This window comes from Cyrtonyx montezumae, unplaced genomic scaffold, assembly GCF_038088225.1.
Source record: "Cyrtonyx montezumae isolate F1298 unplaced genomic scaffold, pur_monq_1.0 scaffold_2, whole genome shotgun sequence".
Classification (NCBI taxonomy): Eukaryota; Metazoa; Chordata; class Aves; order Galliformes; family Odontophoridae; genus Cyrtonyx; species Cyrtonyx montezumae.
This window is the reverse complement of record NW_027071936.1, coordinates 29,251,708-29,276,972: the sequence shown is the minus strand read 5'-3', so window position 1 is coordinate 29,276,972 and position 25,265 is coordinate 29,251,708. Positions and strand designations below refer to the sequence as shown.

The 25,265-nt window shown below is 40.7% G+C and overlaps 1 protein-coding gene across 1 annotated transcript in view; it reads left to right on the top strand.

Annotated features, from left to right (window-relative positions):
* The window catches only part of ADAMTS3 (ADAM metallopeptidase with thrombospondin type 1 motif 3), a 128,831-nt gene that overhangs the window by 75,184 nt on the left and 28,382 nt on the right, over positions 1–25,265 (top strand). The window contains exon 5 of the mRNA XM_065736757.1: positions 14,424–14,623. Coding sequence (XP_065592829.1) covers positions 14,424–14,623 — 200 coding nt within the window. The remainder of the gene's footprint in view (positions 1–14,423; positions 14,624–25,265) is intronic.

Genomic DNA, 25,265 nt, shown 5'->3' with positions numbered 1-25,265 from the left:
ATCAAGGTGGGCAAGCAGAGGAATTCAGTTTTTGTATGAACATTAAACAATCAAAATTTGTTGCTAGTCTAATTAATGTATTAACAGCCAGAGAAATATATAGCGGCAACAATTTTGCTACCATGTATAATTCAAATTCCCTTGCAAGCATTGCAAACATTTGCCCCTTTCTTTGTGGTTTTCCTTCCCCTTGCTGTGCTTTACTGCCCTGAGCTACAGTGGTGTGTGTTCCCCACAGAGGCTTCTGTTCCTCATGGTGGATTTTTTTTCCTTGTTGGTCCTGGGCCCACTTGATGTTATTAGTGTATGTTGTTGAGCAGTCTGACTCTTATGGGACCACAGATAGCGTTATCCCATGATTGCTTGGATTTGTAGCTTTTTTCTTTATATAGCATAACTCTTTATGGCAATATTGAAAAGAGGAAGCTAAAGCTAAAAAAAAAAAAATAAATACATTAATCATCATTCTAGTGGAGAACTTTGCTCTTGCTGCTGGATGAACCAGGCAGCGGTCATCTGTTGATGGGTGATGCATTGTTAAAGCTAAAACCAAGCTAAAAATAAGATCAGGAGCAGATGAACCAGGGCAAGGCCAGACAAGTCCTGAGTCCCATGTTAAGTTAATGCAAAGCTGTGATCTGGTATTAGTGTTGGGAAGGAAAGGTGCTAATGTATTCCTTAGGCCATGGGATTATAAAGAAAGTAGGCTGTGTTTTTTTTCTCTGTTACTTCTTTTGTTACAGTAGTAGATACCGAGATACAGTGATACAAAAAAAAATATTTACTGTGCTTTTAAGCTGCTGATTGCAGAAGTATAAGTCCTTGAGCAAGGACTGGTAGCATGTTCAAAATGAGCTCAGTTTGATTCTCTTCTTCCCCTTCTCCCTTCTCTTCTCCCTTCTCTGAAAAATGCTTCTTGTGAATCTTTCAGGTATTTCTTACAGCAGACTCAGAGTGATGACAGCTGTTTTTACTTAAAATTGTAAAACGTATTAAAGGAGTTTCCAGCATGTGTAAATACCAAACCAGTTTATATCATGTCAGGACTATGGAAGGAAGGTCTTTTGAGAAATGATCTCATAGGCATTCTTTGTTGTAGATCTGGCACATGCCGCGGGCTTTATTCTTTTCTAAAAACAAATCCTGTCTTTAAAGATGGCATGCCTCAAATGTATGCCTCCTGCTTGCTTTATGTTATCCAGACTCACTCTTGCTGAGGAAGTTAAAGGCTATAGATTTATGCAGAATATTTTATGTCCAATTATTTACAATGGTGCTGTGGCTGCTAACACCCATCACCAATGTATACTTTCTAGCTGCATCTAAACTTGGTGTGATTATATGTGTTACAACCTCACGGTGATGTTTTCATTTCCAGCAACACTCATATATGCCTTTGAATTTCTTGGACATGGCAAGTTCACAGACGAATGGAAAAGTACTTCTAGGGAGAATCATTTGAACTCAGAACTGTTGCAGCAGGAACTAACTATCCTGTCAGTGTATCAGGTGTAATCTTGCTCTAGGAGGCTTGCATTCTCCACTAGTGAAAGCTCTGGAACTGGATGTTCCCCTTCGGCTTTTGGTATTTCCAGTTTCTGTTCATTGGATGGTAAAGGAACAGTTAAAAATTGGCCCAAACTCACACATTCTTAATTCTAGTTTGCTTAATTCTATTTAAATTCTGGCTTTGTTTTGTGCACATTTGCTGCCAGATAAGAGTAGCCTACATTTCTAGGAAACCCTTATGCCAGGTAGGGAGGTGTTGATAAGAAAAGTGTGGAATAAAATTCTAGCAGTTTGCTTTGGAGAAACTTATCCCACATTGTCTCTAAACATATTCACATAGAGTTAAGCCTTTGGTGGCTCTACATGACCTCCTAAGTGTGCTGCTGGCATCAATCTGTCATGTAAATGTTTTTGCTGATCATGCGTGGAAGGGGAGAATTCTTGTGTCAAAGCAGTGCTGACTCTGCAGAGTTAACAAGTAATATACTGCAGGAAATCTGCCTCCCTTCCCAGCATTCTGTAATTGGATTTACTAAGGTACCAGAGAAGCAGATATTTTACGAAGTCAGTCAGCACTTAAAAAACTTTTCTCTAACAATAAAGTAAGATAATCTTTGTGTTTGTGGCCTATTGAGTTCATACATTTAATGAATAATCCTGAAACTCAAGAGATTCAAACCTGCCTTTAATGCACATTTGTTTCTAATTCCCTGAGCCACTGTAACTCTTAACCACCCCACTGGAGAGTTTATATATAGAGCTGAGGCTCCAAGCTGCAATTCACTTACTCATCTAAATAATATGAAAGATAACCAGCATTGAATGTGAATTCATGATATTATTTTTTTTTCCTCTTATTCCTCAGTGCAGTTAACATACTATGAAAATGAAGTTGTGTCTAAACATACTGGCTGCTGGTTTTATTTCACAGAATAGTTCCTCAGACTAGAGACATTGCTACCTCGCAAGTGCAAGCAGTTCTGCTGCAGGCTAGGAGGCCCTTCTTCCATTTTTGATGGTGTTTCTTTTTCCTAGACTTCCCCTGCATTATCCTCACTGAATTACCAGAGCTCTAAGAGTAAGTCACTCACCAGATGACCATCTTTGGTCACAGTTGCTGCTTCCTCCTTAGTCTGTCTTTAACACCAGTCAGTCACCTAATAAATAACCAGTGCCAGCTTGAAAGGAAACTCACTGACAGTTGATGAAGAGCAGAAACATTGTGGGGATGTGGGAGGATATTTCTCCAAAAATCCTTGTTCTATCTCTGATACTAAAGGTAAAAAATTCATGCTGTCAGTGGGATACTGGTTCAGCAGGCCATTTTAACTTTTAACCTTCCCCTGCCCAAATTCTTCTCTCACACCATCCTCAGTGCCCTAAGAGCTCTAAAATTATGTATCATGCAATTTTCTTTAGAAAATGCTCTAGCATCTTTCTCTTTTGCTGATTTCTCCTCTAATCCACAGATGGAAATTCCATTTCCTGCCATGTAATCTGATTGATGTTATCAAACTCAGAGCAGTTGTTTCCAGCATATACTTCCCTTTAAGATTTGTTACTTCTGCTTCAGAAGGATAGGGTTATGTTTTTCCAATTCTGCTAGCTTGCTTTACAAGATGTGACATCTAGTAACAAACCTCGCTTATCCCTTTCTAAGGCTCTCAAAGATACAGCAGCACTTTGGTATGTGTGTGATATATAATATACAGCAGAAAAAATAACTGACGTATGTTATTTTTCTTCAATTTCGTTTTCCTGTGCCTTCACTTTCTTGGTATCTTCTGGTCAACTTTACCCATACTGAGTTTTTCTTCTTAATTCTGTAGCTCATAAATGTCTTCAGCTAACTTTCTACATAGTTTAGTCTGAAAAAGTTTGTTTAGTTTTCCTGTATTTTCAGACTTCTTCCATGTTTGTGCTGTGTGACTAGCTTCTCTTTTTGTACCATCCCTTTCGCTACCTGCAGGTGTAGGTCACTTTATGTGAACATATTTACAATACCCATCAGGTCATTGAGGTTGGCATGCAAATAAGCTCACGTTCTTTTTAAGAAAGAAGTATTTTGTAAACATCAGAAGGAAATACACTCTGTATTTAGTCTAAAGCCATTTACAAACTGCATTGAATGTTCAAGTGTTGCAGTATGTATACTCATGATAGTATATAGGTTTGGATAGATGAGAATTCAACCTATATCCCCTGTCTGTGATTGCAACCATGTAATTTCTTTCAGAAGCAAAAGAGGAAAAGACCAAAGGGGGAAAAAAAAAAGGAACATGCAGCATTGCTTGCTCAAACAGTATACCTGCTGTCATTTGCTTCAGCAGGAGCTGCATGGCTTTTACTAGAGTTTTACTTCACTTTTGAATCTTAGGTAATTTCAGTCAAAAAAGTAGTCTGGAGAAATTGTGTTTAGAGATCTAGGGCTGCATTTACCATAGGGCTGCAGCTGTTACATGAGAGGTATGGTGTTTTGTCTGTATATCTCTGCCTGACTATGCTGGTGAAAGAAATGAACTTAGTGCTCTTTTTTGTTTTCTTTTGGTATAAAATCTGCTGATTTTAAAGCCTCACCACCCTGAGTAAAGAGTTTCTTCCTAACATCTAACTTAATCGCCATTAAAGCCATTCCTCCTTGTGTGCAGATCTTCAGATTTATCACAGTACAAGCAGTATGACTGGACAGTTGCATGTTGAGCATTTCAAGACTTTTTAATACATTGTGCACCTTGGTGGTCCCACAAGAGCTGTGTTTTCTTCAGTGTCCTCTACTGTACATCTTATTGCTTCTGAGACTCTGCATCAGTCATTCATGCACAAATCAACCTCCCATGAAGAAGATTTTCTAAGGCTTTTCAACACCTCTCTCTTCTCATACCCACATTTGAAGTGGTGCTGACAGCAGCTCTGTGAACTAGGAAACTCTCAAATCTCACCCATGTACCTTCTTAGCCTGAGGTACTGAGGGTGCCTAGCAATTATTAACACGTCATGTTAATTTGATAGGACTTTAAGAAGCAAGCTAAATACCTAGCTCCCATTGCAAGTCATTTTTTATACTTTTGAAAATCTGCCTGAATGGTATGATTCAGAACTAACTGAACACAATACCCATTTTCCATTGATTTTGTTTGGTAGTAGACAGAGCAGCATAACTGGGAGTCATACCCTGGTAATTTTCTGATAGCTTGGCTTTCTACTATGCTTTTTTTCTGGTCTTTTGCAATGGATTCATGGTAGTCTTAAGGAAAGAGGAGGAAAGACTTGTGGTTTTTCTGTGGGTTTTGCGATATTGTTGGTTGGTTGGCTGGGTTTTTTTTAATGTGCTAGCAATGTTTGCCTCTCCCTTGAGAAGAAGGTTAAACCTGATTCTCTCCTCTGTATTCCTGCACTATGTTTCTGCACCACCAGAACTGACTTTGTGTTACAAAAATTTCTTGTATAACATTTACTGTGACATATTCATAGAATCGTAGAATGGTTGGAGGGGACCTTAAAGCCTACTCAGCCCCAACCCTCTGCTGTCAGCTGGTTGCCACCCACTGGATCAGGCTCTCCGTGGCCTGATCCAGCATGGCCTTGGGCGCCTCCAGGGATGGGGCATCCACAGGCTCCTTGGGCAGCTTGTGCCTCTGCTTCCTTCTTAACATCTAACCTAGTCTCCACTCCTAATTTAAAGCCATTCCCCCTTGTTCTGTTACTGTGAGACAGTGTAAAAAGTTGTTCCCCCTTCTGCTTATAAGCTCTCTACAAGTATTGCAAGGCTGCAGTGAGGTTTTCCCGTGGCCTTCTCTTCTCCAGGTTATGTAATCCCAACTCACTCAACCTTTCTTTGTAGGAGACGTGCTCCAGCCCTCTGAGCATCTTTGTGGCCCACTTTTCGACCTGCTCCAACAGTGCTGTATTCTTCTCTTGCATGGGAGAATAACTTCTTCTTGAAGTCTTGGACACAGTACTCTAGGAGGGGCTCATGAAAGCAGGGTAGAGGAATACAGTCACCTCCCTTCCCTGCTGCTACCCCTCTGTTGATGTAGCCCAGGATACTGTTGGCCTTCTGGGCCGCCAGCACACATTGCTGGCTCATGTTCAGCTTTTCGTCCATCAGGACCCACAAATCTTTCTCCACAGGGCTGCTTTCAATGAATTCTTCTCCCAGACTGTACTCATGTTTGGGATTGCCTTGACCCAAGTGTGCTTTGTTCACTTCTGCCCACTTTTTGAGCATGTCCATCCAGCCAATTCTTCATCCACTGAGTAGTCCACCCTTCAAATCTATATTTCTCCAATTTAGAGATAAGGATATCTGTAGAGATAAGGATGTTGTACAGAGACACCCAGTAGGATATACATTGGCTTCTGGAAGCACTTAACAGTACCCTTAACATACAGTGAAACGTGGGATGAAAGCATGTATCTTTTTTCACTGACTTTCTTGGTAAGGCTTGTTTCACATACAAGCTTGTCCTTTTGCTCAGCCTCCAGAAACAGAGAGGCAGAACAACAGTTAAGGCAGTGAAGGGTAGCAACAAACTTGCATACGTTCCATCAAAATAAAATGACCATATTAAAGGATAGGCTCTCAGTCAAGTTTCTAAGTTCCAGTGTATGTGTTTGTGTGGGAGTGGGGGGAATTCAAGTCTTTGCATCTGAAGTGTATATTTGTGGTCTTATTACTAAGTCATTCTGATGCTTCTGGTGTAGTAGGCAATTTCATATGAAACTGTTGAAGAAAAAAGGTAAAGGAGAATGATCAACTTAATGGAATGTTTTGGAAGGGCCTAATCTATTAAAGCATACAATTTTGAGCGCATCGTAGAATCTAATGAGAACGTAGTATTTTCCACATGACAGTCTGGGTGGTTTCTTCTGCAAGCACTGATCCCTCCCAATTGGGCTGTAGCAGAGCCACAACAAATTTACATATGCACAGTTCCTGGGAAGATAAGTTGAAAGACAACTGATTTCAGAATCAGCATTTGAACGAAATGATTCTTCTCTTCCCTGGATTTTTGAAAGGCACACTCCAAGATAAGCTGTAACAGACAGAAAATAATGGGCTTTCACAGATTTACTGAAGTGTAGTTATTGACATTTGTTATAATTACACAGCCTATTGTGTTTCTCGTAGTAGTTCTTCAGCAAAAGCTTCACATTAGCCAACAAGTGTTCTTGTACTTCTGCTGAAATGTGTGGCAGCCAGCTGCTGAAGCATTTGGCCATCAGCTCCTGTTAGCCTCTCCTGTTATATCTGAAGCACCAGATAACTGAAGCACATGTCAAGGTCTTAGGTAGTTCTTTCAAGATAGCTGATAAAGAGCAAACCAAGCAGTAGTGTGTGTTATGGAAGTGTTAAAAATCCACTGTAATATCTGAAACTCTTCTAAAATGGAATGAGTCTCAAGTGTGCATTCAAATGAGAGCCAAGCTTTGTATAAAGTATGCTGATGAGGACAGTTGGTGTACATGAAGCATAGGTAAAATCTGGTTAGAATATCAATCTTTGATTTTAATAGTCTTGAAACTACTGAACAGCTTTTTCATGCCAACTTTTTAATGTCTCAAGGACGCTCATGTTTGACTGCTGTACAGACCCCTATTTTCAGCTGATTTTGTCAAAGAATAAACCCCGCTTTTACCCTTATTGTGTCTTCTTTGATGTGTCAGTCATTAGTCAGTGTCAGCACTGAAGTTCAGAGAAAAATAATATAGTTGACTATGCCTTATAGCAGCCTGAAACACCGGAGCATTAAGACGAGAGGAAAGGGGGCAGAAAAAATCTAACTATGAATGCTTGTCTTCACCCTGGTAGCACAGGCTTTGAGTGCTAAAAAACATACAGAGTTTCAAGAAGCGATGACCAGGAGAGAAAGTGGTCCTTGAAGCATATTGGTACAGAGTATAGTGGTTACTTAGTGCAACTGTAGGTATGACATGAGTTGTCTTGGTTTCCTTTCTTTGAAAATAGCATAATGAATTTTTTTAGTTAGTACAGAATAGAGATGTCCTTGGGGACTTCTTATATGTTAACATTCCTGTTAAGAAAAGATATACACTGATCTCAATTTGTTCTAAACTGATTCCTCGTTATGAAGTTTTTTTTCATTTTATTCAATTATTTTGTTATTATTTCTCATGCGTTGTGAATTTCTGGAGCCTCTCTAGACTGTCCTGCCACAGCTGTATTTTCAGGAAAAGGTTAGATTAGATAATTAAATGCAATCAAATGCTTACTTTTCCTAAGTTTGTTAGTTGGTCTTAATATGTTGCCAAAAAGAAATTCAAGCTTATGGCTGACTCTGTGACATCATCCTGGTCCTAGAAAGTCTGAGTATGCATCCCACATACCTGCTGTGCAGCAGTAGTTTGGGTGTGGGGATGCAGTTGTCACAGCTGACGGTGAGTTCATGCATCCACAGCTGTACCTGTATGCCCAGACATACATCTGTCCTCCTCTGGCACTACTGCTGGGCCTTCCCTAAGTTGAGATCTTCATTTTCATGCCTACAGGCTTCTGACTTCTCCATTCTAACTTTGATCACTTTTCCTTTCTCTCCTTGGATCTGAACTCTGTTGATCACTGTTTTCATTCTTTGGATCCTCACCGCAATGCAAGTTTTTTCTTCTCTATTCATTTTATTTTCCTTTTAAGTGCACTGCTGTTAATACGAGGCACTAAACTATGTGTAAGTGATGTAGGTCGCCGTAAGTCATTACAGTCTTACAGCACTAAATCTGTCCAACTCGAGTTGTGAGTGTCAATACAGGAAGAAGCTGAGCCAGGCTTCTCTCCACATAGCGGTCAGCGTTTGGGAGTGGAGCATGAGTCACATCTTGCTCTGCCACTGTTACCAGACATTTTCCTTTTTGTGCACAGATGTAGTAGACCGCTTGTCTACTAGCTCAGACGTGTTGAGATGAGAGAAGTGCCTCCAAAGAGACTCAGGAAAATGCATAAATCACTGCCAACAGCACAACAGCAGGTGCTGTATCGATTCAGCAGATTTAGAGGAATGCAGAGCTCATCTATGAGTCTAGTGTCCTGGAGAGGCGTTTTCAGAGCCAGGTGTGGTTTTGAGTAAATGAGGAACTTGGTGGGCAGGTTCATTAATGCAGTTATGCTGCATTAATCTCTACCTTGCACTTCTAGAGGTAATTCTTTGGGCCTCCTTATTGTCTTAGTTGCTGACTTTTCTTTGACACGAGGGAAATGGTCAGATACCAAGTGAGACTCCAAGTTGTAGTTATTTAATTTGAAGATAACTGTATTCCTGCTGCTGAAGAGCACCTTTCTGTCTTCTCTCCCTTGCCTCAACAAGCAAGTAAGAGATCTCTAGTTCTGATCCTGAATTACAGGGTTGATATGTCAAACTCAGCTCAATTTTGCCAAGTGAAATGCGTGTGAAGAAAGGGTGCAATAACCAGTAATACCTTGTTTTTCTTTAAGCAAGTGGATATATATGAGGAACAGATGAGCATAGGTATATAAAAAGAATGGCGCTGATTTCAGTGACATTGCCAGGTAGTGCAAGCATTATAGAATTCATCCCATGTATTTTGATGTGTAAAATATTGTAAGAACCTTCCACATGAGAAATGCTTAGGGTTTTCTTTAAGTATACAGAGGTTTAACTGATGACAGCATTTACTAAATTAGACTTGGACAGATCACAGCTTTATTTAACGTAGGGGGAATCAGCTATAATTTCATTATTTTAAGTTATTCAGTTGGAAAAGCAAAATAGATACTTCTTGTAACCCAAAAGGGCATGTTTTTTAATATGAGAAAGTATTCAGGCGGGGTACAGTTATGCCCTGTTTTTTACGTAGGTGTTTATGTTAAGTATTCAGTGTTTCTGAAAGAGGATTTGAAAGAGTGGCAGACCATATTGGTTTGTAAAGGGGTTATGGCTTTCTGAATACACACATCTGGGTTCACAGGGAGGCTCTGTAGATATATGTGTACTTGACAGAAACGTACTGTCTGATTCCAGCAGCATGGTTCCAAGTCTCTAGAGGTGGCAGAAGGCAAGGCCAGCAGCCACAGTTTTCAACAAAATGCGATGACAAAGCATGTGGGGGAGATTTCCTTCTGGTGTGTCTGTTCCATTTCCACTACTTCATTTGCTTCGTGAACAAAACTCCTCCTGCCTTTCCTTGGCAGAGGAACCCCAGCTGGACTGGAAGAAGATGTCAATTCTTTATTCTCCTTATTTTTGCTACGTGATGCATGAGACAGGCTGTGATGTGTCCTGTGGAAAAAAATAAAGTGAGGATACATGTCTGCACATGTACCTACAATCTCATGTCTTTATACCCAAATGTTTTCATAACCATTTCACTTGATGAAAGAGCATGTACTAATCTTTTTCTGACAGGTAAAATCATGAAGTAAAAGATGCAGACGACTAGCAGAATAAAAAAGGAAGAGATAATGAACCATCTAATTCCAGAATGAGATTAGGGAGGATTAGCCTGTGTAGCACAAATCTGCAAACAAACAGGCTGGTTTCCTCTGTGTAGCAAAGAATTGCCATCCAGCAACAGTTCTGTTTACTGTGTTAGACAATGCCAGTTGCCTTTGTCGATTAACCTGCAGAGGACCTTTGTCTTCAAGTCATTAATTTAAATAGTTTGTTTCACTAAGAATTCCTGCTGTCTCCTCCCACTCACAATAAGGGAGTCCTTTCTTCAACTTCGGGAGTTTTAGTAGGAAAGATTGATCTCTGTGTTATATGGTGACAGCAGCTCCAAAGTGCAGTTAAGGGTTAAGTTCCAAAGGCCACTCCTGTGGCACTCACCTAGCAAACCTACAGGGCTACCTGTGTGTAAACCATTCGTCTCAGTGTCAAAATCAACTGGCAGAGTGCACAGTAGAGTTACACCACCCTCGAGGACCTCAGGTTTTCCAAAACCTTGGATCGACATGCAAAGAGAATGATTTTTGGACTCTGATGTTCTCTATTGCTCATTACATTCCAGGCCCATGCTCATACATAAACATGTACGTTTTCTAACCATTTCCTAGACAGAACTAGAGGCTTAGCTGTGCTTTGCATCTTAAGTTACAATACTGTATAGTGCTACCATTAGGTATCACTACATTTACTAATGCTGCAGATGTCTATCAGTCTCTAAAATTCAGCAGACTTGTGCAGATATACTTGAGTGCAGAATTTGAATTCAAGAAAACCGTTTACTTATCTTTCGGTTTTGGGGAGAGTAGGAATGAAAAAGGTAATTGTGTTTGCTATTTATTGCAGTGTAGAGGGGAGTTGTGTGAAAGTCTTGCAGAACCACGTTAAACAATCTTATGTCTGCACTAAGAAATACTTTGTGCAGGAATCGTTCAGGCTGAGCGCTGCCCTATAGTTACCAGTACCTATTAGTACCTTTGGACTTAACTGAATTGGAGAATGCTGGTCTCCTTCCTGGCTATATCAATCAGGTTGCAGTAAACAGGCTTCTGCTAGGATTTTTCCCATGTGTCCTCTTCCTGCAGTTTCCACAATGACACTTATGTCACAATTTTTATAAGAACTGTGAATCATAGGGGTTGTGGGCTTCTGAGAAATGGGAGCTCTCAGCTGAGAGGAGGCGGAAAACTATTTTCACTGTATCATTACTGTAATAGTTTTGTCATTAAGTCTTGCTTGAAGCAATACGATGCCTAGACTGCGTTCAAATGATTTGTATAATCTTTTTGCTTTCTATAGAGCAGTTTATATACAAATACAAATGTGTTTCACGCTGTGTCCACGTGCCTGGATGTTTCCAAATTACATGTTTCTATTTTGTATATGTAATACATTATTCCCACATGAAAAGGGCACATCTGAGGACCCTTTCTGTGCTACTCAGAAGGAATGTCTGCTGATACTCCTCTGGGTCTCTGCTATAGTTTTGTAGAATTAGCCAATATTAATGATAATGAATTATGGTAAAACGTTTCTTGTTGATTGAAGTATTGGGAACAGACTTTAATCTCGTGAAAGGCTTCACTGACTCTGAAGAGTTCTTCTGAAATTTCCACAAGCGAACTAGAACTTAGCTGAATCAAGAAGAACAGAGTGGAGAGATTTAATGACTAGTTTCTGGGAACATAGGCATCTCCTCACTTTGCATTGCTCTCTCATGTGTCCCATTTGTCCTTGTATTCTAAGTGTTTAGCAATAGATAGAGATTGCAGTGTTTTTAAACAGAGCTGTTCTATGTATGAACTGACTTTGTTTGACTCTGAAGTCATTGGAGTGATAGGCTATGGAAATTAGTCAAACAGGAGGACAGATGAATCGCTCCTGTTGCTCTGGACTCCTGGGAGACGGCAGAGCAGTTTATGGTGAATGTTTAGAGAGATGACTTATCACAGAACCATAGAATATCTTAAAGTTCAAGGGATTGAGAAGGACCATTAAGTCCAACTCCTGGTTCCATGCAGAACCACTCAAAATCCAAGCCCTATATCTCAGAGAGTGGTTTGAACACTCCTTGAACTCTGGCAGCTTGGGACAGTGACAACTGCCCTAGCAAGCCTGTTCCATGTCCTCTGATGAAGAGCCTTTTCCACTTTTGGATCTCAGCACAAATGTGGGGAAAAGTAACACAGAGAATGCAGTTAATTAATTATTGGCTGATACGTAGCTCAGATCAGCCTTAAAATTAAAACTTGTTTTCCCATGTTAGCATTTCTCTGTTAAGGAATATTCCTATAGCGGCGCGAGCAGTAGACAGAAAGTTAAAAAACAATTAGCATGCCAAAAAAAAACAAAAAAACCCAAAAACGTAGAGAGAGTGGATGCTGCTTAATATCCTGAAAAGTCCTGGTACATTTCATAGAAGATGCTGCGTGCCAGGTTGGGTGAAATGGTGTTAGTTTGTTTGTTAGTTCTCAGCCCAGTTAGGGGTGGACTTGGGTTTTCTGTACAAAGAAACAAACAAGTTGCATTTCAGGAAAGCAGAATGCTCAGTGCTTGAAAGTGTTTCTTCTTATTGTTTTTTCCAAAATCCTGTCCAAAAACAAGTCACTACATTTCTTCCTAGAGTGAGTTTACTTTTTCTTGCTTTGTTGGGATTAAATGCTTGAAAAAATTCTAAGAGTATATGTATGGAAAATAGTGGCACATTAAGTGTACCTTCTGTTTGCAGAACATGGCTTCATATTAGGGAAGGAGAAATAAAGAAATCCTTTCTAACTCACATGCACATACAGAAAGAGATTCTCCTCTCCTTTTCAAATTGCAAAACCACCTATTTACCGGGGGAGTGACAGCCAAACCAAAGGTTCTGCACAGAGCAGATAGTTGGTTCTTTCTGAACCCATCTCAAGCTATTCCATTCATGCCGTGGGTGTAGTGATATGATGACATTGCTGGTATATTTCCATTGGATAGTGTGCTCAGCAGCTTTGCCAGCTGTAGCAATTTTTAGAATTGGAGCTTGTCTATGAATTTCCCACTTGTGTGCTATCACAGGGTTTGCATTCTTGAGAGTGAGAGGACTTGCGGTTGAATTGTAAAGCTGTTTGCAGACCTGGTCTCTCACCCACAGTGACAGGCTAAGCTTCTAAAAACAACTGGGGACAACCTTTCCATTTGATGTGGAGTATGGGGAGAGTTATTTATGTGTTGCTGTGAACCACTGTGGTACCGAGGAGGGAGAGGTTTTCCAGTTAATTGAGCTGGTTGTTGAATCTGCTCTGGATGAATTACAGTATGGCCATCCAGCACATTTTGCAACACTGGCCCTGTTCCTACTGTTTTTCCATGAGCGTGACTTACATCCAGTTTACTGTGAGTCTTCCCTAAAACATGTGAAGGAACAATTAGTCTATTTGTAACCTTGGCTTTTATCAGCTCCCGTGTAGACAAATAGGGCTTGAAAGCTGTACCATCATTTGAGGAAACAAGTGCCTTTCTGATACAAATCTCTATCAGACTTGGACATTAGTGGCAAACAGGACTGTACTCTTTTCTGTCCTTTTGAAATTGGTTGCTTTTGCTGGGCTCACAGAGCAGGAGGAGCTAAGGACTGTATTGTCTGCTTTTCTTGAATGGAAGAGTTAAGGAAATGGGCATGCTCTGTCACAGCCATAGACTTAAGATCAGTCCCATTTCTAGTGAGGACTGCAGTACTTAGCTGAAGATTTGCAGTGTAAGATGTTCCAAAAGGACCCCTTCACTGTTGTTTATAGCTTATAGCCTCTTTATGTGTTGGCTTGGATTTTGGAAGAATTAAATAGCCTACAGCTGTTACTTTTTCCTGTCAAAAAATCTACGATAATGTTTTGCTTTACTATTCTAAGGGGAAGAGTCATTTCAGATATGGGCTACTAAATGCAACCTTTTAAAAGACAATTCAGAATAGTTAATTATAACTCTGCCCATTGATCTATGTCTTCAAGATATTCTTCCAATATTTCACAATATTCACAGGGTAGGATATTCAAACATCTATATTTTAAACAGAGAACTTTTAAAAAATGTAAGAGGAATTGTCTAGCTGTTCCAGTGACTGGGTACAAAGACACTAAAGCTACAACTTGAGCATTGCACAGCATCCCCACAACCCATGTCTATGGCACTCTGCAACATATGCCTCATTTTGAAAAAAGAGAGGAAATTCTGAGTGAGGAAGTGAAGTATTTGGTCTAACTTGTCCTCCAGGATGATTTTTATTCTGGAAATAAGAACCACATAGTTAAGTACAGAACCATGTGGTGAATTATATTTTCCAGTGGGTATTTGATGACTTCCCACACTTTTTAAGCCTTTTGAATATCTAAATCTGTTTTCCTCCTAGTTCCTGCTTTATTTTTTCCAAAGAAGCATTGACTATACAGGTGAAGATGTTGTGCGGGGGGAATGCTTCTGAAGTGGAATTGGAATAGATGTTTATATCTTACTGTTTCATTGTAGAGTCTCTTCTTGGGGGCCTTGGAGACCTGAGTTCCCTGTACAGCAGTGTAGAACAGCAACTGAATGAAACCCTGAGGCGACGCAGGCATGCAGGAGATGACGACTACAACATTGAGGTGCTGCTAGGTGTGGACGACTCTGTCGTTCGGTTCCATGGCAAAGAACACGTTCAAAACTACCTCCTCACCCTCATGAACATAGTGAGTATCTTCCATAGCATTGTGCTGTTTTGCTTTAAAATGTTAAAGGCTTCTATAAACTCTTGCAGGAGTATCTAGGAGATCATGCTTGATACAAAGGTGATAATTTTGTCTGCTGTTGGATTTGCTTCTTTATTTTCAAGATGCTCATTCAATTGATCTTTTTCATAATGGCATTCGAGGGCACATTCTAGAGTAATTCCAAAAATTGGCCATCCTTGGCCCACAAGTAGAAGTACAGCTCTTCATACATCTCACAGAACTGCATAGAATAATTCTGCTAGCCCATGTGCTCATGACTGTGTTCTTGCACATGGATGCTCTTGAAATTAAAGCCTGATGGATGCTATGAGACTGTGTTTGTATGGAAATGCTCTCTAACAGAGCACTGGAGGACATGAACTTCCACCAAGTGTCCTTCAGATGTGTACCATGCTGTGTCATGTTCTCCTTCCTTTCTAAAATGTGATTATACTAAACTAAAGATGACAGGGTGGGGTTACTGACAGTCCTGTTGATGCTTTGTGCAGATTAGGTTTATTTAAAAACAAAGGAGAGGCATTTTTTCGACAGTCTGCATCCCTGCACACCTGTATCCTCCAATCTCAAATTTTAAAAAACAGAAAAATGTCCAGGCAGTTGAGTAATGTCAGATATTGTCTCTTATGTTCATGGATAGAATTGTCATTCCTGATAAATGGCTTTTGGTTGATAGACTCTCTGTGGATTGTGAGGTCACATAGTCCGAAGTTCCACATGTTTTAAGTACTCTTGCAAGTTATTCATGATAGTGAGTGACCTGGTAGTCTCTTGGCTTCTACAAGTTTAGTTAACTCCTGTGATAGTTGTGTTATAAACACAACAATGAGATCTAGAAGGCATTGCTGATCATTGCAAGATGGCAGTTCCAAAAGGACAATTCCTTTGTTGTTTGTCTCTTAGTCTCTTTCTCTGCTACTTGGCCAAACAAGAAGGTGCCAATATTCCCTATCACAATACAAGCTACAGATAGTGGCAGACAGCAAGATGTTTGTTCTGTAAATGAAACTTTATGGGAGCAAGCCAACCAGGTTTGTCAAAAGTGTTCAGCAATTCTTGGGAATTTTATTTCTATTCCCTTTGCACAAGCAGAGGAAAGTGGGAGAACTGGGGCAGTGACAGTATGTGTTTGTGCTCCATTTCTTCAGGGAGTGCCTTGGGGACTGGAGCCTTGGCATCCTATGAGCTCGCCTTTTGGAGGGGAATTTGCTAAGAGACTGTTAATGCAGGAAGATTATGAAAACTTTTTATTTTAAAAAAATCTACTACTAGGTCTTTGCATAATACATAAATAATAATGCTAAACTGATAAAAGATTTTAAATCAGAATGTATTAGCTTACACAAATGACTTTATTAACAGTGCAGTTGCTTCTGCCAGTACTGCCAGTTCAGAAAGTGGCAGTGTAAACTCACAAAATTGTTTTGGAGATTGTGAAGTTCTTTTAACTTCCCTGTTGACTGAAAGTCAACAAAGCTATAGCAAAAGTGTATTTATCAGACAAGTTGCTATTGATTTCAGGGGAGTTTTGCCTGAAAGGCCTGAGAACCTCAGGACAGGATTCTGTTCCTACTTTCCTTTTACAGTGAGAGACTCTAGTTGAAGAACAGTGGAAGGGTGTAGACTTGAAACATTTTTAGTAGTTCTTCTGCTGTTTTGAAGGTTAAAGAATAAACATGCAGAATGAAGAAGTGCCCTAAATCATAGACATATGGTATGGTTTGGGCTGGAAGGGACCTTTAAGATCATCTAGTTCCAAACCTCCTTCTATAGGCAGGACACCTCCCTCTACACAAGGCTGCTTAAAGCCGCATGCAGTCTGGCCTTGACTGCTTCCAGGGAGGGAGCATTCACAACCTCACTGGGCAGTCTGTTCCAGTGTCTCACCATCCTCACAGTAAAGCATTCCTTCCTAATGTCCTCTTCCAGTTTAAAACCATTTCCCCTCATTCTGTTGATACCTGCCCTTACAAAAGTCCCTCCCCAGCTTTCCTGTAGGCCCCCTTGAGGTACTGAAAACTACGATAAGGTCTTCTCTGGAGCCTCCTCTTCTCCAGGCTGAAGAGCCCCAGCTCTCTCAGCCTGTCCACATAGAGGAGATGCTCCAGCCCTCTGATCATCTTTGTAGCCCTCCACTGAACCTGCTCCAACAACTCCATGTCCTTCTTGAGTTGAGGGCTCCAGAACTGGATACGGTACTCCAGATGGGGTCTCACAAGAACAGATTAGAGGGGCAGAATCACCTTCTTCAACCTGCTGGTCATGCTTCCCTGATACAGCCCAGGATCTGGTTGACCTTCTGGGCTGCAGAAAATAAAGATGAGGTGATTGGTGATAATGAACATGGCTTCACCAAGGGTAAATTATAGGCTCTTAGAAAATATAAATACCAAATGATACTTAGAGCTACCCTCTACCTGTGTAGATGTGCCAATATCCAACTCTACCTTTAGTGATGTGCCAATATCTATAGAAACTGGAAAGAAACTGTAAAGAAGCAAACTTGTACAATTCTTTTATCATATGGTGTCTTAGAGGGTTAGCAGTTATTTTTTGTCTAGATATACATAGGTCACTCCAAAATTAATGCTACTTTCATGGAAATTTCAATGGATGCAAAGAGCACAATAATACTATTTGACAGAGTTAATTCTCAGCTACAAAACACAACTTTTCCACACTGTCAGCACCATCAGCCATTTTTGCCAGCAGTGAGCAAGAGCCTGCATGCTGCACTCGTACAAATCAGTGGAGGTGACCCACTGTCACTGTTTTCCTCTGCTGAAATGCACCATCCACCACCTCACTGTGCTGGCGTCCACTGGTTGGTCTTCATGAGTGCTCAGCAGTCACCAGTGAATGTCAGTGGGTGCCATTATTATTTCTGCATGGAGGAATTCAGTGACCTCTTGTGTTTCAGAGAGTGAGTTGCAGTATCTAGATAATGTCTCTTGGCCTCATTTGTAAGCTCCTCATTTACCTGAATAAATTGTCTCTTCATAATGAACTGTGTTGCCAACAGCACAACTTCTACATGTATGACCAGATGTACTGCTTAGGTACAGAGGAGATGTATCAAATAATGGGAAGGAAGCATAGAGCTAGGTTTGGAGTGTACCTACAGTTATGGTCTCTTTGTCTTAAGATGCCATTTACCTTTTAGGTGCTTAGAGCAAGGTCCATTAAAAAAATTCTCAGTACCATGCACCTGTCACAATCTTGTCTCAGTTTCCCAAGTACACAAACTCTGAGCACGTTTGAAGACCTGTCTCACCTGTTGAGCTTCCAAAATGAAAACCAGCAAGTTAAAAAACCAATCCATAGAATCTGACTGGTAAAAATCTTGATATGAATTTAAACCAACTGATATCTTTTCCAGCATAGCTCTGTGTAAGATTATAACAACTCTGTACAGAATTATACTCTGCTATAAATCTAGAATAAGAAACTCCAGACATAACACACACATTGTAACAGAAAAACAGAATTCAGTCTGCTAAGTTTACAACCTGGAGTGTTGCTCAGTCTTGTTGCCTTTCCTACTGTTTCTGTAATTGGGAGCTTAAATGTTTTAGTAATATTTCAGTGTGCCTTGGGAGTCGCTCTCTAACAATAAGTGGATGTTTGAATGGATGCTGTAGAATCTTGATTTGATGAAAAGAATCTGTTGAGTAATGTCTGTGCATTTGGTTTTGGAACCCAAAGCATTTAATCATAACTTCCTCCATTCTTCTGACACGCACACAGAAGGCTTTAGACTCTGATGTGTTAGGAAGCTGAGTGTGCAGATCTTTGGGGAAAAACAAGCCATTGAACCTGGGCTGCTTTGTGGATCAGGGCTGAGACAGGAATGAATCAACAGCCAGACTTTGGTGGCTGGCTGCAAATGCATGTCTAGTAACTGTGTATCTCTGCTGTTACTCGAAGTTTCTTTTTTAGGCTTGAGGGTATTAGAAAGCACATGAGGAAGTCCTTGCTTATTTCTAGAAGGTCATCAGCCATTGAGACTGCAGCTGTTAGCAGCCTAATGCACTGCTGACATCTGCAGACTCAATTGGCCTGGTTAGACTTGCCTGATGCAGAAATGAATGTGACTTTTGAATTCTGATTTAGGTTTGGATCTAGTGGTATGAAGATTCAAGACCTGAACTTAGCATATCTCAACTTGGATCTTTTACTCTTCCTAAAAATGGGAGGAGAAAGGCTATTTGTGATGTTCCTAGCAATCCTGGAGATTTTTGCAAGGCTGATGCTAATATGCTAAGCCTAGCTTGCTTCCCCAAGCAGGGAAATTATGAGCCATTTTGCCACATGCAATGCAATTAGCTCCAGATTAGCTTCAAAATAACTAATATACACAGGCATCAAAGGCAATACTGTTTTGCTCAAGTGCAAAAAAGCAGTATTAATCACATTCACTCAACCTTGTGCCACAGCTGGTTATCCTGGGCACAGTGCCATGGTGACACAACTGCACAGCTCTGAATGCCAAAGCTGGCTTTCTGGGTTGCAGAGAGCCAAGCTTTGCATGTTCTTATGATGTCATTGGGAGCTCTGGAGCTAGAGGTTGAGCTTCAGCTAAAGAAATGTCTGAAGTGTTTCCCCCATTCAGTATTTACATGTTCCTTGGCTTTATGAACTGGGATGCATCAGAGATGCATCTAAAACAGCTGTTTAGGGGCAAAGTTGGAAATCAGAAGCCCAGATGGGCTCGTCTATTCCCAGGTAATAATATTTAGCGTGGTCCCTAGCTTGTAGTTGACACTACACCCTTATCTCACAGCACTTACGCTGGAGTCACTTACAGCTTCTTTCCAGAAGGTCTGAGGACTAAAACAATCCACTGGAGAGAACATAGTTACCCTGGAGTATTTTCTGATATCTCAGTGGCCTTCCCTGTGCTGGTCAGTTTCAGCTGAACTCCTTGAGGTGACACAGTTGATATTTTCCTGATCTTCCCCTTACCAGAAGCACAGAAAGGATGTACCAAGCCCTGCTGTAGCATTAGCACTTCTTCTGATCTGCAGTGGAGTAATCCTTGATCACCCTGCAGAAGTATTGTGGGAAACCACATAAAGACTGGCAGATGGAAATGGGGTGCTGTAGGACTGAGAAAATCCCAACCTCCCTTTCCTTTACTGCCGCTCCCCCATCCCTCTTTTCATTCTCCCACCCTGGTTGTACTCCAGAGCCAGGCAGCCCTTCAGTGACCAGGTGGGTCTCTCAGGAGCTAGGCCCTGTCTCTGTCACATGAGGTCACATCTCGGGGAAGAGAAGATTCAGTTTTCACTGTTAGTTTAATGTGTTAACAGTGTAGTGGCACTGTCAGTATATTGCATGCTTCACAGCTTGCTCTTATTGTTATGTTGTGTCTCATAACATAGTTTTCTTCTCCTCCATGCTACCTAAGAGAAACCTCAAATAAAAAGAAAAAAAAAGATATTTAAATCATTGCATTCAGTTTAGAGGAAATTTGATTTTCAGCTGACAAAAGAAGAGTGAAGCATTCATGGTCATTTTCAACAAGAGGTGGCAGGTTCACTTTTTAAAACAGTCACTTAAAGCTTGATTTTTTCAGCACTGTTTTCTTAGTTTTGAGATACATGTCTGTTAGGCACATGACATTTGTTACTCCCTTGGTAGTTACTTAAGATGAAGTTTGTCTGGATTAAAGTAATTGAGATCAGAAAGATAGGCACATAGGATACCAGGTTATAGTGGGGGATTCTAAGCAATGGGCTTGTCAGTGTTTAGTGTTTCTGTTTTTTCTCCTTGATAATAAAACAAAATTAGCTAGTAGAGTGGTATTTCTGTGCATCACTCATTCTCAAATTGTGGACAGAATTCCACTTCTGGCAATCCCTATCCACTGAGCACTGCAGCTTCGTGGATGTTACCTTTCTAAATAATAATTCTGGATTTTTGTCTGTTAATTTAGCACAGAAAAACATGTGCACATTTGATTTTATTTCTTGTCCAAAGACATTTCAAGGAGGTGAATGTCGAAACTGTTTAGTGCTGAAATTGGCAGCAGCTTTATGATGCAACTAAGTAGGAAAAGACAGTGCCAGACATGGCTAAATCTTTATACCTGCAGCTCTTTTATTTCCATCAAAACTATCTCTCTTAGGTGATGCAATGCAGATGACACCAAGTTGGGAGACAGTGTTGATATGTTGGAGGGAAGAAAGGCACTACAGAGGGACTTGGATAGACTGGATCAATGGGTGAAGGTAAACTGTATGAGTTTCAATAGGGTCAAGTGTTGGGTTCTACATTTTGTTCACAGCAAGACCAGGCAACCCTACAGGCTTAGGAAGGAGTGGCTGGAAAACTGCCTGATGGAAAGGGACCTTGGTGTACTGATGGACAGTTGGCAGAATATGAGCCAGCAGTGTGCCCAGGTGGCCAAGAAGGCCAATGACATCCTGGACTGTATCAGGAATGGTGTGTAGAGCAGGACTAGGGAGTTAATCTTCCCCCTGCACTTGGCACTGGTGAGGCCCCACTTCGAGTACTGTGTTCAGTTTTGGGGAGCTCAATACAGAAAGGACATAGAGGTGCTGGAGGGGCAGCAAGTCTTGTGAGGGACCTGGAGAATATGCCCTGTGAGGAGCAACTGAAGGAAATAGGGCTGTTTAGTTTGGGTAAGAGGGAAGCTGAGGGGAGATCTTATTGCTCTCTTTAAGTACCTGAAAGGTGATTGCGGTGATAGTGGGGTTGGTCTCATCTCACTGGTGACAAGTGACAGGACAAGAGGAAATGACCTCAAGTTGCACCAGGGGAGGCTTATGTTTGTTATAAGGAAAAACTTACTTATGGAAAGGGTTGTTCAGCACTGGAATAGGCTCCCCAAGGAGGTGGTAGAGTCACCATCCCCAAATGTGTTAAAATCCATTTGGATGTGGTGCCCAGGGACATGATTTAGTGGTGAGTTGTTAGAGTTAGGGTGGTATGGTTAGGTTGCTGTTGGACTTGATGATCTTGAAGGTCTTTTCCAATCTGAGCAATTCTATGATTGTGTGACTCCATACAGCATGAATAAATTAGCAGGTAATCTGCAACATTTTTCCATGCGGATCTGCTGGACTTTTCTTGCAAGCAGCATTTCAGAAATGTCAATTCTAGATTTTCCCTGAAAAGTAACTTACGACTATGCCAAACTGTACAGATAATTTCTATTACTGAATAATGTGAAATAGGAGTAAATGTAGTTTGGGCAAACACGGAAGCAAGATAACATTTGAATCCAGAAAGTTTGAGATGAAAAATCATGCCTGAAAGTAAAAAAATAACCTTGATACAATACTTGCAAGGAATTGTTTTCTTTTTATCATATAGTTCACTGAACATCATCACAAAAATGATTTTTGAGCCGTCTTCTCTTTCTGCTGACAGATATAGAATCTTGAAATGAGCAGTCATTAAGTGTTGTATTTAGAAGTTGTCATCCCTCTTGCCTTAATTCTGGTTGTTGGCCCACCAGTGTTCTGGAAGAATCAACAAATGTGAGGTGTTATAAAGCATGTCTTTGTTCTTTGCCTGAATCTATGCAGGGCATTGCTAGCAGGAAACAAACTCCAGAAAACAATCTGTTGTATTGTTTTTCGTTTTTGAAATAAATCTTAACTGAAGAAGATTTTAGAATATTGGCTTTTTAGTCCTAAAAACGTTTAGCTTTGCAAACAGCAGAAATGAAACATGGTGGAGTTTTGTGTTTAAGTCTTAAACATCAATGGCTCCATCTACTGGGAGTATATCTCAATACAGAACCAGTGCAAGGTGAAAGACCTCAGGGATCAGAAGCTATAGGTCAATTACAGTGAAGATTGCTACTTTTTTTAGATTTAGAGGTATTTTCTATTGAATGACCTTTCTTGTCAAGATTTTAACAACTTAATCATTGTTACAAGACTTAAAAAACATGCAGTGAAAATAGGAAATGAGAAAAAAAAAAACACCATGCAAAATAAAAGCAGATTCTAATGATAGACACAGAAGCATACAAAGCTTTTAAAAATTGTCTTGAGAACATGTATATAAGATTGCCAGAAAAGCCCAAATTGAACACTGTGCCTACCAGAGGCACACTTGTATTGCAGAGCTACGTGCGAGTGTTTGCTACAGTCTCACTGCTGACAACTGGGCTACAGGTTGTGTGTCTGGGGGAGACAGCTTGTGTCCTTTCACTTGAAACTTTTAAGTGTTATTTCTCAGCCTTGTTTTCTGTGGGAAGGAGGTGTGCTTGAGTTTTATTTTCTTACATTTCCACGTCACAGTGAACACTGAGGGATGTTCTTTATCAGCAAATAGCCTCTTCTGTACATATTGACAAGGCTTGTAACTTACTTGTCTGTTGTCTGTCAAGGTTATGGGTTTAGAGAGCTATTTCTCTATCTTTTCCTGTGTATTAGTTCGTCAGTTTTAATCTAATTTTGCCTTTATTCTTTGGTAAAGACTAATAGCACGTGAAGTTATCACCAAAAGAGCTCATCTCACTTCTTGCTTTTTAATCAAGTGGTTTGTACCTGTGGATAGACAGTAGATCAATAAGAGACTATTTTCAAGCTGTTCAATTTCCAGTGATGTGAACAGTACAGCAGATGATGTTATTAACCATTAGATTCTGAATTACTCAACTTCAATGCTAATCAATAAACTGCACTTCCCCCTGCACAAGATAGACACAGAAAAGTAAGTATTTTAATTAAGGCAGAACGTCCTTGAGGCTGTATTGGCCCCCAAACCCAAGAGCAGTCAAATGAAGCATTTGGTGTAAGCAGAGGAGCTTACTGTGACTGAGTGGAGGAAAATGTCAGCAGATTGCTTTGAATTAGCCTGAAACCCCTGCCTGCACACCATGAAGGGAGGAGAGGATGGGCAACCATGAAAAGATGATAAAGGGTGTGGAACGATTCCCTTATGAGGAAAGACTGAGATACCTGGGTCTGTTCAGCCTTGAAAAAGAAGACTCAGAGGAGATCTGATCCATGCGTATGAATATATAAGGAGTGGGAGGCAAAGGAATGAGGCTGGACTTTTCTCTGCAGTGTGTGGCAATGGGACAAGGGGAAATGGACACAAACAGATGTGTAGTTCTGCACAAATGTGTGGGAACTTCTTCCCAGTGCAGTGACGGAGCACTGGCACAGCTGCACAGAGAGGTGGTGGAGTCTCCTTCTCTGGAGACGTTCCAGACCCGCCTGGACGCCTACCTGTGCAACCTGGGCTAGGGAGCTGCTTTGGCAGGGGGCTGGACTCAATGATCTCTAGAGGTCCATTCCAACTCCTACAATTCTGTGATTCTGTGAAAAGGATTTGCACAGTACCTGCATGAAAGCAGATGTACATCTTCAGGTTTTTGTCTGTCTCCAATTGAAAGGCCAGCTTCTAAGAGCTCATACTGCAAGAGGTACTCAGAGGAATTAGCCAACCTAACCTGGGAATGTGTGGTTGAGTGTGCATCAATAGGCAGCTATTTCTGTGACAAGTGAGAATCCAGCCAACTTTCTTTTTAGCTTTTTCTTTTAGGAGGTGTTTTTGATTTCACCATTGCAGTTTACAAGTACATCAATTTAGAAATATGAGTTCACCCATGGCACTCATACTGTGTAGACAGGTAAGTATCCGCAAAAACCCTAAAATCCCTTGATTTGCAGTTATCTCCCCTTTCCAGCTCTCCTTGATGTAGCCATAGGTTTTACTGCCAGGTACATTTATGTTGTCTGAGTAATCATCCATTCAGTAAACAGGTATTTCCTGCTTTGTATGTGGAGTCTCCCGGTTGTCACCACTGTCCCAGGCAGAGCACTGATTTACTTCTTGTGTATATTACTGTTGAATTCAGCCTAATCACTTTTTCCTTTTAAATACTACACTAGAGTCTTTATGGCCAGTTGGACATCTGTGGTATGTTTCCCAAATTCGGCTCAGACAAATGAAGCTTCCTGCGGTGTGATTTATATATGCATTTTTTACCAGTACCAGTATCTTGGAATGTAATTTGTTTTGCCAGTGTAACCACAGCATAGATGCAATTACAGCAGTCTGAAAGCACTACAGTCTACACTGACAGTTTTCAGCACTTCTTTTGATTTGTGGCCTTCTAGCAAGGTTATAGGTTTTCAGAATTTCCTGTGTCTAGGTCATGAGAGCATACATGAGCTTGCTTCTCATGGGAATCCTACAGTGGATCCCTCCAAAGCAGTCCACAGAAAAAGGTGTTGTAGGGAAGTCTTGATGAGGAAGACTTCACACTTTAGGTTGGTTCCAGGATCCGTTATGTCTCTTTGAAGCTCGTTTCTGGGAGGCTGCTTGTTCCTTGGCGTGAGGGAAGTTGTGAACTGTTTTCTGAGATGAATTTTGGTGGAAGCAACACTATTGCATTGCTAAGGAGAAAATATGAATAATTGAACTTTGGAATAATTGCTTCATGAGATGAGCAGTCGAAGCTATGTGCTCATTTCTTGTAAAACTATCCTGCTGACGGTCTGTTCTCAGTTAGTCCTAGAAGGGATTGCATTTTTTAAAACCATGGACTGCGATCATTGTGCTAGGCCCCACAAGCTGGACAACTCTGAATGACCTTTTTCCCTCAGGGGAA